We start from the raw sequence: 13484 nt of genomic DNA, 5'->3' as shown, positions 1-13484 counted from the left end.
AATATAACAGAGTTAGTAGACTGCCCAAATAAATCTAAACCCAATTAACAAAAATAGAGCATAGAAATCAGGTGAAGCCCCAAACATCCATACCCTGTGGATTATCTACACCTTGCCTGGGCATTTTTTTTCTTTTTGTGAACAGTTCACCTGAGGACACAAGGAGTTTTCACAGCCCATAATGACTTAGCTTCCAATGAAAAAAAAGATTATCACATGAACACACATTTGCATATATCACCTTTTGGGGAGATAATTTTTCAGAACAGTTGCATTTTGCCCCATATCTGCATGGAACAAGTTTTACGGCCACGGCCCAGCCTCCAACCGGCAGGTATTGGAAGCTATGCTCCACTAGCATTCCTCGCGTCACCAATTCAATTCAATTCCAAGCAATTCAATCTTTTCAGACCCCCCTCATCCTCTTGGTCTAGATGGGCTCAGAACGGAAGGGCAATAAGAGAAATAGTTGTGCCATCTGTGAAATACTATGTGCCAAGCACTGTACAAAATGGGTTGGACATAGTCACAGGCTCAATCCCATTTTACAGATAACTAAGAACGGAGAAGTAAAGTGACCGACCCAAGGCCACACAGCAGACAAGTGGCAGAGCCGGGATTAGAAAGCAGGTCCCTCTGCCGCCCAGGGCTGTGCTCTATCCACTAGGTCATGCTGCTTCTCCTCAGGGTACTCAGGTAGTTACGCAGGGTGCTGCAAGTCAGGACTTGGACAACTGAGTTATTAATCCGAACGTGTAATCGTAAACACACCCCCTGTCAGTCCCGAGGAACACACTATGGCAAAACTTTCAGGTAAGAATATTTACGCATGAGAAGAATGCCAGGTAATTTTAAATAAGCGTTCATGGTCTACCCTCGCATGCTTTGTGCAAGCATAGCCGGACCTGAACGCAGAAAGTAAGAGGGAAGCCAAGTGGAAAACTATCACGGGCTCAGGAGTGAAGACAGCTAGGCATGGCGCGAGCAGACAAGAGTAGGAAAACCACAGGAGAGGAGGGAAAAAGTTTGAATGACGAAAGAAAAGAGGGGTACCATCAAGCTAAATTCAGAAAGCCCAACAATCGGAGGGCAGGAACGGGAAGAAAAAAACCAAAGATAAAGTAAGAAAGTAGAGTTAGCAGAGGACATGAATGGGCACAAGTTCAAGTGCCCAGAATTTGTTTCCTGCAAATTTGACAGTCATTTATGAAATGGAAAGGAACTCCTACAGCTTTCCATTACTGCTCCTGTTTCTCATTCATTAAAACATGATTGTTTAAATCTGTAAGAACAATAGTGAATATCCAAAAAAGGAACCATTATGTTCGGATATCAGACGTTTTAATCAGTGTATAAAAACTTACAGCTTTTACTTTCTCTTTGCACTCTCGAAGAAACTGACATCCCGTAACAGCTTGAACACAGAAAGAAGCGGTTTTTAGGTCAATTTGAATACGCAGGAAGTGATTGAACACCTGACACTCCAAGCAACAATCCCCTCTGAAGAGTTGCATACGAACACAAAAATTACAATCCCGCAGTCAGAGGCATAAAGTCAGTTTTGGGTGCACATTCACATTCCAAGATGCCAAACCCACACTAGGAATCTGAGAAGGTCGATATTGTCCAGGCTTATAAACATTTAGTCAGAATAGGTTTTGGCATAATTTTATAAGGCTGTCAACCACCATTAAAGTGCTACCATTTATGGTCAGTTCTGACGTTAATAAAATACAAACTATTCACAGATCTAAGAAAACATTAATACGCTATTATTGTTCCTAGCATGCTCTTATTTTGTGTTTTCCACTACAGTTTTCCACTTTAGCTCTAGGTTACAGTTCACAGTTTAATAAGTAAATGTATTAAACATTTTCCTCTCACTATAAACTTAATTCAGGTTTATTTCCAAGGACTGACGTTCTGCGATAAAATAATCCAGACCTTTTCTGAGAAATTGGTTGATCTTTTCTTTTAAATTAATGGGTATTCTTTAAAAACTAGAACGCAAAAATGTGTTAAATTATACTAGGATTGTACAGAAAAATTAGAATGCTCTTGAGGATTTTACTAGAGCTATTTTTCAGGATATTATTAATTGATTTTACCTCCATTTAGCTTCTATGAAGAAATGGCTAACAATGACAAGAATGTACTAGCTTTTTAACAAGAAAAATATTTTAGCACATCAGAAAATGATAACCCCTAAGTTTCTACATCACATAACTACTTTTAAACACATCAACTACCGTTAGAAAGAAATGAGTACCCTTTTAAAAAAAAAAACCAGAATGAGACTCAGCTATTAGATGGTAGTGACAATTTTGTAAAAAAACAACTCACAAAGCCAATTAACGGAGATGATTTTGTAATGTCCAGTGTAAACGCTGCGATTTCTGAATTAGGCAAGAAGGTCTAGTATTTTGAATATTCTTCCCAATTAGTAAGCCAAGAACGGTTTTAATTTTACATCCAGTAACTGATAAAGCATACTGATTTCCACATGACATTCTTCTAAATATTTTAAGCTCAAAACCCCTTCAAAAGGCAAATACTGGAACACTTAACTTCCAGGCAAAAAACACCATTCTGAGATAGATCTATAAAGTTATTTAGGCTGTCAGAAAGTGATAGATTATATTTACACTAATTAAGGATTTGAGAATTTAAGGTCACTCTGTCTATACATATATTAATACCTTATATCATTTTGCTCAGACTGGTTAATGGTGACGGCTAACCTCGAATGTTTGTCAGAGGACACCATGAGCGTGTTCTTATGTTTTAATTCTACACAGGTGATGATCATCTATAAATTTGCCTATGGGCGCTTAGTGAGCTATTTGTGCAAATGTCCGAAATGAGTATCTTCGAACTGGAAGCATTTAAACCAGGAAAGAGTTATCCAACAGAACTCTCGTGGCGAGTTAACGCTAGGCTTGCAGTAATGGTTGAGCTATTTCAGCATGTAGGTCTGGTATGGTAGGTATCTGACTGCGGGTTAAATGTTTAATAAAAACCAGAAGAAACACAATGACTATAATGCTACCAAGAACGACTCCTATAAAATAAGCATATGACTCCTCCTGTTCAGAAATTCTTGGCTTTACACTAGCATTTGGATGCGCAGTAGTCGATGGAACTCTTGGAATTACTGTTTCGAGCATATCCCGTACACTGTTGAAAGAGCCATTGTTTGGCATGGGCGTAATACCAAGGAGATGGCACAACAAAGGGTACAGGTCTGTAGAATTCATGGTTTCTTTGAAATAATGCTTTTTGAAGGCAGGACCATGGGCCAGGAAGATTGGATGCATTTCCATGAATGAGTTATCATAGCCATGGTTACCCACTGTAAAGAGAGAGAATAAGGTATTAGACTCATCCTATCCGTTGGCCTATAAGAAAGCGGAAAGAATTATTATTTGATTTGTCAATGAATCTGTTCTAATGAACGTAGAAGCGCCTGGGCCATTTCATCGCTCTTCTGAGACATAAATGAACAGGCCTTCTTGTGTGTCATTGCCATCTATGTAATTCATTCATTCATTCGATCAGATTTATGGAGCGCTTACTGCGTGCAAAGCACTGTACTAAGCACTTAGCACTGTACTAAGCACTTGGCACCGAGCTAAGCAATTTTAGGTGAGGCACTTGAACCAGGCCGGCCCACAGTATCTCCACTGAACCGAAGGAGAAACCATCTGCCCCTCCCTTCTCCTAGCTAATGCTGAGCATAAAGTGAAATAATCTCCATGAAAACACATGTTGAATTTTGAATTCAAATTTTGTTCCCCCTGTACTCTTATCGTAGGAAGAAAAGTGCTATGGAAATGCAGCGTGTTTGCATAATTTAACCATGATGGGGGAGCACAGAGGGTTTGAAGCACCAGAGGTAAAGATTCTGTAAAACAAATAGCATGATAGCCAGTAACGTGAATTCTTTGACTTACATATAAAGGTACCTGCATCTAAAATGGCTGCCCAGTGTTAGGGCGTGCATTATTGAGCCATCCAGGTCAAACAAAAATGCCTCACAATCGGGTTTGATGCTCTCCACCATCTGCCCCCGACCTTTCCTCTCTGCTGTGGGCCCGTCATTGGGCAGGGATTGTCTCTGTTGCCGAATTGTACCTTCCAAGTGCTTGGTACAGTGCTCTGCACATAGTAAGCGCTCAATAAATACTAATGAATGAATGCTCTCTCCTGCTATTCCCCAAACTGCCTATCTACGCCCCTCCCAAGCCAACCATCTAGCTGTACCTCGCCCTTGACTCTCTCCCGTCTGAATCCTTGCTCAGCCTGTTCCCCAGACTTGGAACTCCCTCTCCACATCGGGCAGACCACAGTTCTCCCAACATTCAAACCCCTCCTAAAATCCCACCTTCCCCAACCAATTTCCCAGCGTTCTTAGCTGTAGGATCAATCCATCAATCACTGGTATATCTTGAGTGCTTACTATGTGCTGAGCACTGCACTATATGCTTGGGAGATTACAATTCAACAGAGTTGGGAGACACATTCCCTGCCCCAGAGGGAGTTTACAGACTAGGAGGGGATGATGGATAGATAAACAACATGGCTTAGTGGAAAGAGCACAGGCTTGGGAGTCAGATGAGGTAACTGAGGAACAGAGAAGGTAAGTGACCTGCCCACAGGCACACAGCTGACAAGTGGCAGAGCTGAGATTCGAACCCATGCCCTCTGACTCCCAAGCCCGGGCTCTTTCCACTGAGCCACGCTGCTTCTCTAAGACTGCGAGCCCCACGTGGGACAACCTGATAACCTTATATCTACCGCAGCGCTTAGAACAGTGCTTGCCGCATAGTAGACGCTTAACAAATATCATCACATTATATAAATAAATCATCTCTCTTCACCCAACTCAAGCACTTATTAACTTTTACATATACCCTCCTTAGCACTCATACGTACCTGTCCCTTTTATTTTTGACCTCTCTAGTTGAAACTGTTTGCCTCTTCTTGTGGGAGAGAATGTGTTACATTTTTATCCTGTACTTCTCAAGTATCTGGTACAGTAGGTTGCTCAGTAAATACCACTATCTAATGAATGAAAATACCACCGTGCATTCAAATATCCCATATTTACTATCAGTAAGTTCTTAGTAAAGAAAACTCTCCCGCTGACAGGGCAGCTAAGGCAATACAAGCAAGTTGAAAGAATAAAGGACAATAAAATACTTACACAAAAATGTATCTGATTTATTCTGTAAGATTGCCCATCCTTTGTCAGCCACTGCTAATATTGGTTGGATTTTATGGTTGTGTTTGTAGTGTAATCTCTCTGGAATATCCTCCTTTTTGTAAACAGTTAGATTAGGATGAGCATTCAGCAGGGCTTTGTATACTTCATCAAATTTACCTGTAAAAGAAGAAAAAAGAGGCTGAGAAATCAATGCTATAAAAAGAAAGTCATTGTTATCCTTTGTTAAAAACATCAACTCAGTGATAAATCTTAAATGCAAACAACAACTGTGATACACAGAAGTTAGTCAAAACAAATATCCCACAAGAGAAAACACACTAATTCTTTCAGTCAATAAAAGCACAAACAAAAAGGTGATGAGCTGCAGTTTAACTCTTTATATTCCAAAGAGGAAGGCCTCTGTGGGAGGAAATGATTATAATGGGTTCTACCTAAGTGAACGTGAACTCTGCTTAAGTCAATTAAAGCTAAGTATTTTAGCACCGTAGCAGAAAATATATTCCACCCAAGAAAAAGGGATGTTCTAAAGACACCAATCACTTTGCCCCCTCCTACCTCGCCTCGCTACTCTCCTGCTCCAACCCAGCCCGCACACTTCGTTCCTCTAATGCTAACCTTCTCACTGTATGTATCTCGATTTCGTCTATCTCGTCCACCGACTTCTCTCCCGCATCCTGTCTATGTCCTGGAACGCCCTCCCTCCTCATAATTCCTCTCCCCCCTTCAAAGCCTTATGGAAGGCACATGTCCTCCAAGAAGGCTTCCCTGACTAAGCCCTCCTCTCTTCCCACTCTCTTCTGCGTCATCCTGACTTGCTCCCTTCATCCTTCCTCCCAACCCCTCAGCACATACGTATATATTTGTAATTTATTTATTTATATTACTGTTTGTCTCCCCCTCTAGACTGTGAGCTCGTTGTGGGCAGGGAATTTGTCTGTTTTGTCCTGTCCTCTCCCAAGAGCTTATTACAGTGCTTTGCACATAGTAAGCGCTCAATTCAACGATTGAATGAACGAATGAACATCAAATTCCCCATTTACCTGGAGTTGAAATGAGCAGTTCCTGAGAGAAGACACTCCTGAGGAGCACATGGAATCAGCAGGCCCTGAACCAGAAGAATTGCATACTTTTTGGGGGGGATAATAATAATAATGGTGGTATTTAAGCGCTTACTATGTGCAGAGCACTGTTCTAAGCGCTGGGGTGCATACGGGGTAATCAGGTTGTCCCACGTTTTCACTAATTTACGATTAAGCCAGTGATCACCCTGATCAAAACCTGGGGTTAGGAGGAGGTAGAGCGAAGGGGAGAAGATACATATAATTGTAAAGATCCTATCCACACTTACCTTCCTTAGGCAGAATGGCGGCTACTGGAGAATTGTCAACCAGGATATAGAGGTCTTGGTTCACGTACTGGTCGAGTTCTATGATCCGCTTCGCAGAACACTCTGTCATCCCATGATCGCTCGTGATTATGAGGTTCACCCTGTCCCATAACTTGGCTCTCTTCATTTCTGCCATAAGATATCCCAGTTTGTCATCGATATCGGAGATGACCGCTTCCATGAGTGTGTTGTCGGGGCCTAAGTGATGGCCCATTTCGTCAGGATCCTCCCAGTACAGGAGACCCAAATTTATCGGCTCCTTTAAAGTAAACCACTCGATGATTTTGGTAACTCTGTTTTCAAATGAAACAGACTCATTGTAAGGCATATAATGAGTTGGGAAAGTTTTATGTATTTTCACGTCTGTCCCGGGCCACATCGCTGCACCGCTTCTATGTCCTTCCCTTTGATTTGTGATCCAGATCGGCGTTGCTTCTTCCCAAAACTTCGATTCGGAGATGTTCACGTGATCCAAGGAGAAGGTTTGGTTCAGGATAGGATCATACATTTCGTTAGCCACTATGCCATGACTCTCGGCATACAGACCGGTCACTAAAGTGTAATGATTCGGATATGTTTTCGTAATGAAAACATTAGTTACGTGTTTAACGTGAACACCGTGTTTCATGAAATAATGAAAATTGGGTGTTGGGGCTTTATTTATGTAATCCCAGCGGAATCCATCAAATGAAACCAGGAGAATCATCTGCTGATCTTCCTGGAGTGGAACCGCACTTGAAAAAATAAACACCCAGAATGCAAAAAACATCCAATGGAAATTCAAGGCCATTTTCAGCTGTTTGAGTCAGGCGGACAAGACTGCAGGAAAAAACAAAAACGACACAAAAATAAAAACATTCAAGTTAATCTTTTCACTTCTAGACGGGAAACTCTTTGTGGACAGGAAACATATCTACCCACTATTGCACTGTAGTCTCTCGAAGTACTTAGTTCAGTGCTCTGCACATAGTAAGCACTCAATAGAAACCATGTATTGATTCAAATATGCTCTATAACCTCTTCTTACAAAAATGAGATCTCTGAGTTCAGGTCTTGCCTGCATATAAAAACCCATCTTGAGATTAGGCGGCTATGGCTCTCTCAATCAATCATGCTCTTTTCTTTGTATGTGTGTTTTCCTGAGCCCATAGTACAATGCTTGGCACTCAGTAAATGCTCTTGATGATAATGCCGTGAAAGTAGTGATGATGAAATCTATACGGGTCAAGATTTCTCACCATATTGAAATGACAGAAAATAAATCAGTAGTGAGGCAATAGATGCTCTATATACAGGTAGCTGTTACTCATTCAAAGCTGACACCACTGGTGGTGAGATTTTAATCAGATTTGGATAAACATCAGCTTCATTGAAAAACAGCTGTAGCATCTTTGATTATGTGGAGAACTTCAACCCATCATATGGTTCTTTTGTGGGGGAAGTAAAGTGACTTTTTTCTTCACCCCAAAGTCAGCATTACAAAATCTTTAGTTATAGTTTACTAAGACTATTCCTTCTGGGACCCTTGTTCCGGAAAACTTAGAATGGCTCCCTCTAATCACAACAGAGCAGAACAGATCAAAATAGAGACGCAGTGTGGCCTCGTAGAAAGAGCCCAGGCCTGGGAGTCAGAGGTCCTGCGTTCTAATCCGAGCTCCACCACATACCTGCTGTGAGACCTTGGGCAGATCACTTCTCTGTGCCTCAGTTCCCTCATCTGCAAAATGGGGATTCACTCCCTGTTCTCCCTTCTACTAAGACTGTGAACCCCATGTGGGACCTGATTATCTTGTATCTATTCCAGCACTTAGAACATTGCATGGCACAGAGTAAGCACTTAAATACCACAAAAAATGAACAAGGATAAGGGGAAATTGTTGGCATAATTAAGGCTGAGAAAGTCTGAACTGCAATATAGACATGCACAAATCAGGAGTATAATGGTGACATAAATGACCAAAATTAAGTAATAATAATAATAATGTTGGTATTTATAGTATAGTATAGGATAAGACAGGCTAGGCACATGAATGGCAAAAAGAGACCAGAGATCTCAAGGCGCATAAACAGTGGTAATGGTGTTTATTATTTACAGAGTGCCTTTTGGGTGCGACACACAGTACTTAGACCTCGAGAAAATAGAGCAGAAGTAAAAGATACGCTCCTGCTCACAAGGAGCTTACCAACTAGTGAAAGAGACAGGCATACAAAACATTTTCAAACAGCGGCCCTAGGAAGAACAAACAGTGATAAGGCGTAGAATGAATTTGCCAGGATGAAATGTCAAAATAAATAATGGACTGTACAAGTATAAAGAGATACTGAGTGTGGGTATAATGAGCAGATAAATACGTAGGGGCTACGGGAAGGCTGTGGGGTGGATAAAATTCAGAATATTGAGAATTCATGGGGGGAGCCTTGATTCTGGTGGAGGGCATTTCAGGTTGGGGAACCTGCAGGAGGAAGGAAGGGGTCCAAGGCAGGGGAACCAAGAACAAGGTACAGTTAATTATAAAGGCGAGTTTGAAAGGAGCAAAGGGTATAATTCAGGGGGAGCAGGTGGAGAGAGCAAGTAGGGTAAAGGAGATGGAGAACTGGTAGAGAGCCTTCAAGGCAATGGTAAAGATTTTTTTGTTTGATAATCGGGGAGAAGGGCAGCCACTGGAGGTTTCCAACGACAGGAGGGAGTTTTGACCGCCATTTCAGGAAGCTACCTGTCAGTAATGGGATGCTCTTTTCAAATAATAAACATGATACTAGGATGAATGAATAGAAGTAGGATCTGCAGTTTAGATTGCAAGCTCCTTGAGGGTAGCGATGGTGACTATTGACTCAATTGTTTTCTCCCAAGGGCTTAGTTCAGTCTCTGCACATACTAACCGTTCAGTGAGTCCTACTGTTCACTGACTGTTCTATTATTAGGATCCAGAAATTAAACCTGCAGTGCTGAGGTATATTAGAAAGAGGACAATAAGCAACAATTAGGAAGAAATCCTTCTGCTTACTTGGTCTTTACAGTACTGAGGTATTATGTCCAGTTTTGGTCTTCTGATTGTAAAAATATGTGGAAAAAACTAGAATATCTAGAGAAGAGAAAGAAAACAATAGGTCTTATGAACTTTACAATCCAAAATATATACGTTCGCAACACTTTTCCTCATGAACAACAAATAGCTCTATCAAATACGTTTTCCCTATTTTAGATTTGGAATATTGTTATCGATTTAAACGCATGTCAAGTCAGCAAGAAATCAGACAGGAAAGCTGCCTTAACCTTATGCTTTCTTCTTAGTAGGCTATGAGAGTTTCAGAACTGGGTTTTAGTTCAGGGGCAGAAGCCTTGCCTCCAGAGGGATGGTTGAGGAGGAGAGAGTGGTTGTGAAAGCCATGGTGGTGAGGGAGCCTGATAGTTTTCTACTTTGCCAATAAAATAGTGGGCAAGGTCATCGGGGGATGCCTGTATATAAGTGCTCGGCGTGGTGTTGGGTTGACATGACTAGGGTCTGGTGAATTAATCAGGAGAGGTGGGGTTTTAAGAGAACGGTGAACCTGGGCAGATATATGGGCTGGTGGATTTGTGGGAAGCGGAGGAGCTCCAGATTGCGAACTGAGGAGTCGGAGGCAGCAGAATCGAGAGTAGAAATGATTAGTCCTGCTTGTTTAACTCTAATCGGTTGTTGCTCCTTTTACCAATTTCTAATTCACCTTTGTTTCTCTGCAAAATATAAGTATAAACTTTTATACTGTGTGCAGAGCACTGTAGTAAGCACTTGGGAGAGTACAACAGAGTTGGTAGATATGATTCCACCCCATAAGGAGCTTCCACGACTAAACCCTCATTTCCTCTACTTTTCTCTCTTGGGTTGCCAACGCACTTAGATCTGTACCCTTTAAACACTAGATATTCTCCAAACCCCCACCTCACCGCACCTACGTACATATCTGAAACGAATTTTAATGTCTGTCTCCCCCTCTAGATTGTAAACTCCTTGGGTACCAGGAACAAGTCTATCAAATCTCTTGTACTGTACTTTTCTAAGTGCTTCATTCGGTGTTCTGCACACAGTGCTCAATAAATACCACTGACTGATTTGAAGCCGGAGGGAATTGCGGTAAGGTGACGAGGGGATGGTGGGGAGTGCGTAGCGAGTGGGTGGGAGTCAGCAACGGGCCAGAAGCAAGAGAGAAGTGTAGCACGCAAGCTATCGTAGTGAAGGCCTGACCTTTTTCTGTTCACCATTCGAACTCACAAGCATCAACCTGAGGTCCGGCAAAAATAAAAAACAACAACAAAAAAAAATACACAAATTAAAACGGTGGCCATTTTCTCCTAGCTCACTAACCGGTACCCAAAAGGGTAGAACACTGAGCTAGCCAGTTGTTTCAGTTAGTAGATAAAATAGGAAACAAGGGCGAAATGTTTCCTCAAAATAGTGGTTTTGTAACAAGAGTGGGTACGATCACATTGACGACAGCAACCGAGCTTGCTCTAATGAGAAAGGGATGGAGAGTGGCAGCTTCCCACCCACGGCACATCGCGGCCGAAACCATCAGGCCCCAGTTTTCCAGCCCGGCTGCCACCGGGCCTCTCCCGTGACATTCGCTGCTGGACTCCGGAGATACAGACCTGGAGGGAGAAGGGGCAACGAGTGGGTAGGAAAGGGGTGGGCAGGAGTCAGGGGGATGGGCAAGAGTGGGGGGCAGTGAACAGGGGCTGGGAAGTGGACAGGAGGAGGGGAGCGGGTAGAAAGGAAGGAGGAGATGGGCAAGCGGGGGAGGAGATGGGCAAAAGGACAGGGAGCAGTAAGCGGAAGGGAGGAGGGGACCGGCACAGCTAATAATAATAATAATAATAACGGTATTTGCTAAGTGCTTTCTATGTGCCAGGCACTGTACTAAGCGCTGAGGTGGATAGAAGCAAATCGGGTTGGAGATAGTCCCTTGCCCTGCATGGGGCTCACAGTCTCAATCCCCATTTTACAGATAACTGAGGCTCAGAGAAGTTAATGATAATAACACTAATGGCATCTGTTAAACACTTACTACGTACCAGGCACCGTACTAAGCGCGGAAGTGGAGACAAGCAAATCGGGTCGGCCACGGTCCCTGTCCCGCATAGGCCTCACAGTCTTAATCCCCATTTTACAGACGAGGTAACTGAGGCACAGAGACACAAGTGTTCCCAAGGCCACACAGCAGACAAGTGTTGGAACCAGGCGTAGGACCCATGACCTTCTGACTCTCAGGCCCATGCTCTACCCACTATGCCATGTTGCTTAAGCGCTTACTATGTGCCAAGCACCGTTCTAGGCAACCATACGAAGCATGTGATGGCCAAGGCTAAGAGAGCAGGGCAGATGGGAGTGGGTGGCTGTAAAGGGAGAAGGGGGAAAGACGGAAAAGGAAGGCAGGGAGGGGCCGTGTGATGGCCAAGGTGGGGGGCAAGTGTCAGAGAGGAGGACAGATGGGGGAGGCTGTAAATGGAGAAGATGAAAGGGGGGAAGGCGCAGGTGATAGCCAAGGTGGGCAAGTGTCAGAGAGAAGGGCAGATGGGGGAGAAAAGGGGGCTGTAAATGGAGAAGAAGAAAGGGGGAAAGGAAGGTGGGAAGGGGGCATGTGATGGGCAAGTGTCAGAGAAAAGGGCAGATTTGGGGAGGGGGGCTGTAAATGAAGAAGAGGAAAGAGGGGGAAGGGGGAAAGGAAGGTGGGGCGGGGGCGGGTGATGGGCAAGGTGGGGGGGGGGGCAAATGCCAGAAGGAAGGGCAGATCGGGGAGGCTATAAATGGAGAAGAGGAAAAGGGGGGGAAGGAAGATGGGGAAGGGGCACGTGATGGGCAAGTGACAGAGAGAAGGGCAGATCTGGGGAGGCTGGAAATGGAGAAGAGGAAAGGGGGGAGAAAGAAAGGAAGGTGGGGGGGGGGCTGTAAATGGAGAAGAGGAAAGGGGGGAAGGGCGAGTGACAGCCAAGGTGGGGGGCGAGTGTCAGAGAGAAGGGCAGGTTGGGGGAGAGAGGGGGGCTGTAAAGGGAGAAGAGGAAAAGTGGGGAAGGGGAAGGGGCATGTGATGGGCGAGTGCCAGAGAGAAGGGCAGATTAGGGGAGGCCGGAGAGGGAGAAGAGGAAGGGGAGGGGAGGAAGGAGTGGGGGGGGCGGGGGGGGGTCCCCAGGTCCTCCCCTCCCCGCGCGCCCACCCACCTGCGCGCGCACCCGCCGGCTCGCCCGCCCGCCCGCTCAGCTGCCGCCGGCCACCTGACAACGGCGACCCCGGCCCCGCCCCGCCCCGCTCCTATTGGCCACGGCCCCATTGTCATCTGCACGCCCCGCGCCGCCTCTCCTCAGTGGCCGGCCGCGCCGTCCGTCACCGCCGAGGGGCCAATGGGGAGGCGCGGGGCGGGGCCGGGCCGAGCCGCTTCGGGAGAAGGCGGCCGAAGGCGCTCGGGGCCGGGCAGGGCCTCCTGTCAGCGTTTTTTGCTGGGTGCGTGCGCGCGCATCTATCTTATTCGGTTGCATCCCTGCCATTCGTTTCTTTTTATAGTAATGATGATAACGATGGCATGGGTTAAGCGCTTACCATGAGCCAAACCCCCTTCTAAGCGCTGGGGTAGAAATTATTATAATGATCATAATAACTGTGGCCGTCAGTTAAGCGCTTACTATGCGCCAAACACTCTTCTAAGCGCTGCGGGTACATATTTTCATTCCGATCATAATAATTGTGGCAGTCGTTACGTGCTTACTATGCACCAAGCCCTCTTCTAAGCTCTGGGGTAGATATTTTTAGACTGATCATAATAACTGTGGCAGTCGTTAAATGCTTACTATGCACTAAACCCTCTTCTAAGCGTTGGGGTAAATATTTTTATACTATCATA

The 13484-nt window shown here is 44.4% G+C and overlaps 1 protein-coding gene across 2 annotated transcripts; it reads right to left on the bottom strand.

Moving 5' to 3' along the window:
- Positions 1-1324: 1324 nt before the first annotated feature.
- Positions 1325-12877, bottom strand: ENPP5 (ectonucleotide pyrophosphatase/phosphodiesterase family member 5). 2 transcript variants are annotated; one of them, XM_029071964.2, is made up of 6 exons: positions 12808-12826; positions 10838-10874; positions 9620-9697; positions 6576-7433; positions 5207-5383; positions 1325-3352 (listed from the first exon to the last, which is right to left on the bottom strand). In XM_029071964.2, exons 4-6 carry the CDS (start codon positions 7402-7404, stop codon positions 2934-2936), a joined length of 1425 nt encoding a protein of 474 aa, XP_028927797.1. In that variant the 5' UTR covers positions 7405-7433; positions 9620-9697; positions 10838-10874; positions 12808-12826; the 3' UTR covers positions 1325-2933. The 2 variants fall into 2 exon arrangements, with proteins under 2 accessions (XP_028927797.1, XP_028927796.1); XM_029071963.1 differs by lacking the exon at positions 10838-10874 and having other exon boundaries at positions 12808-12877.
- Positions 12878-13484: the final 607 nt, after the last annotated feature.

The sequence above is a fragment of the Ornithorhynchus anatinus genome, chromosome 9 (genome assembly GCF_004115215.2).
Source record: "Ornithorhynchus anatinus isolate Pmale09 chromosome 9, mOrnAna1.pri.v4, whole genome shotgun sequence".
Lineage (NCBI taxonomy): Eukaryota > Metazoa > Chordata > Mammalia > Monotremata > Ornithorhynchidae > Ornithorhynchus > Ornithorhynchus anatinus.
Note: the sequence above shows the minus strand (reverse complement) of the source record. Positions and strands in the feature narration are given on the sequence as shown.

What these genes read in the sequence shown, in the direction of transcription:
- ENPP5 (XM_029071963.1), bottom strand. Translation starts at nt 7,404, where the DNA reads ATGGCCTTGAATTTCCATTGGATGTTTTTTGCATTCTGGGTGTTTATT. An exon ending in CGCCATTCTGCCTAAGGAAG is followed by an intron (nt 5,384 to 6,575) that starts GTAAGTGTGGAT and finishes CTTCTTTTACAG; the next exon opens with GTAAATTTGATGAAGTATAC. An exon ending in TAAATCAGATACATTTTTGT is followed by an intron (nt 3,353 to 5,206) that starts GTAAGTATTTTA and finishes CTCTCTTTACAG; the next exon opens with TGGGTAACCATGGCTATGAT.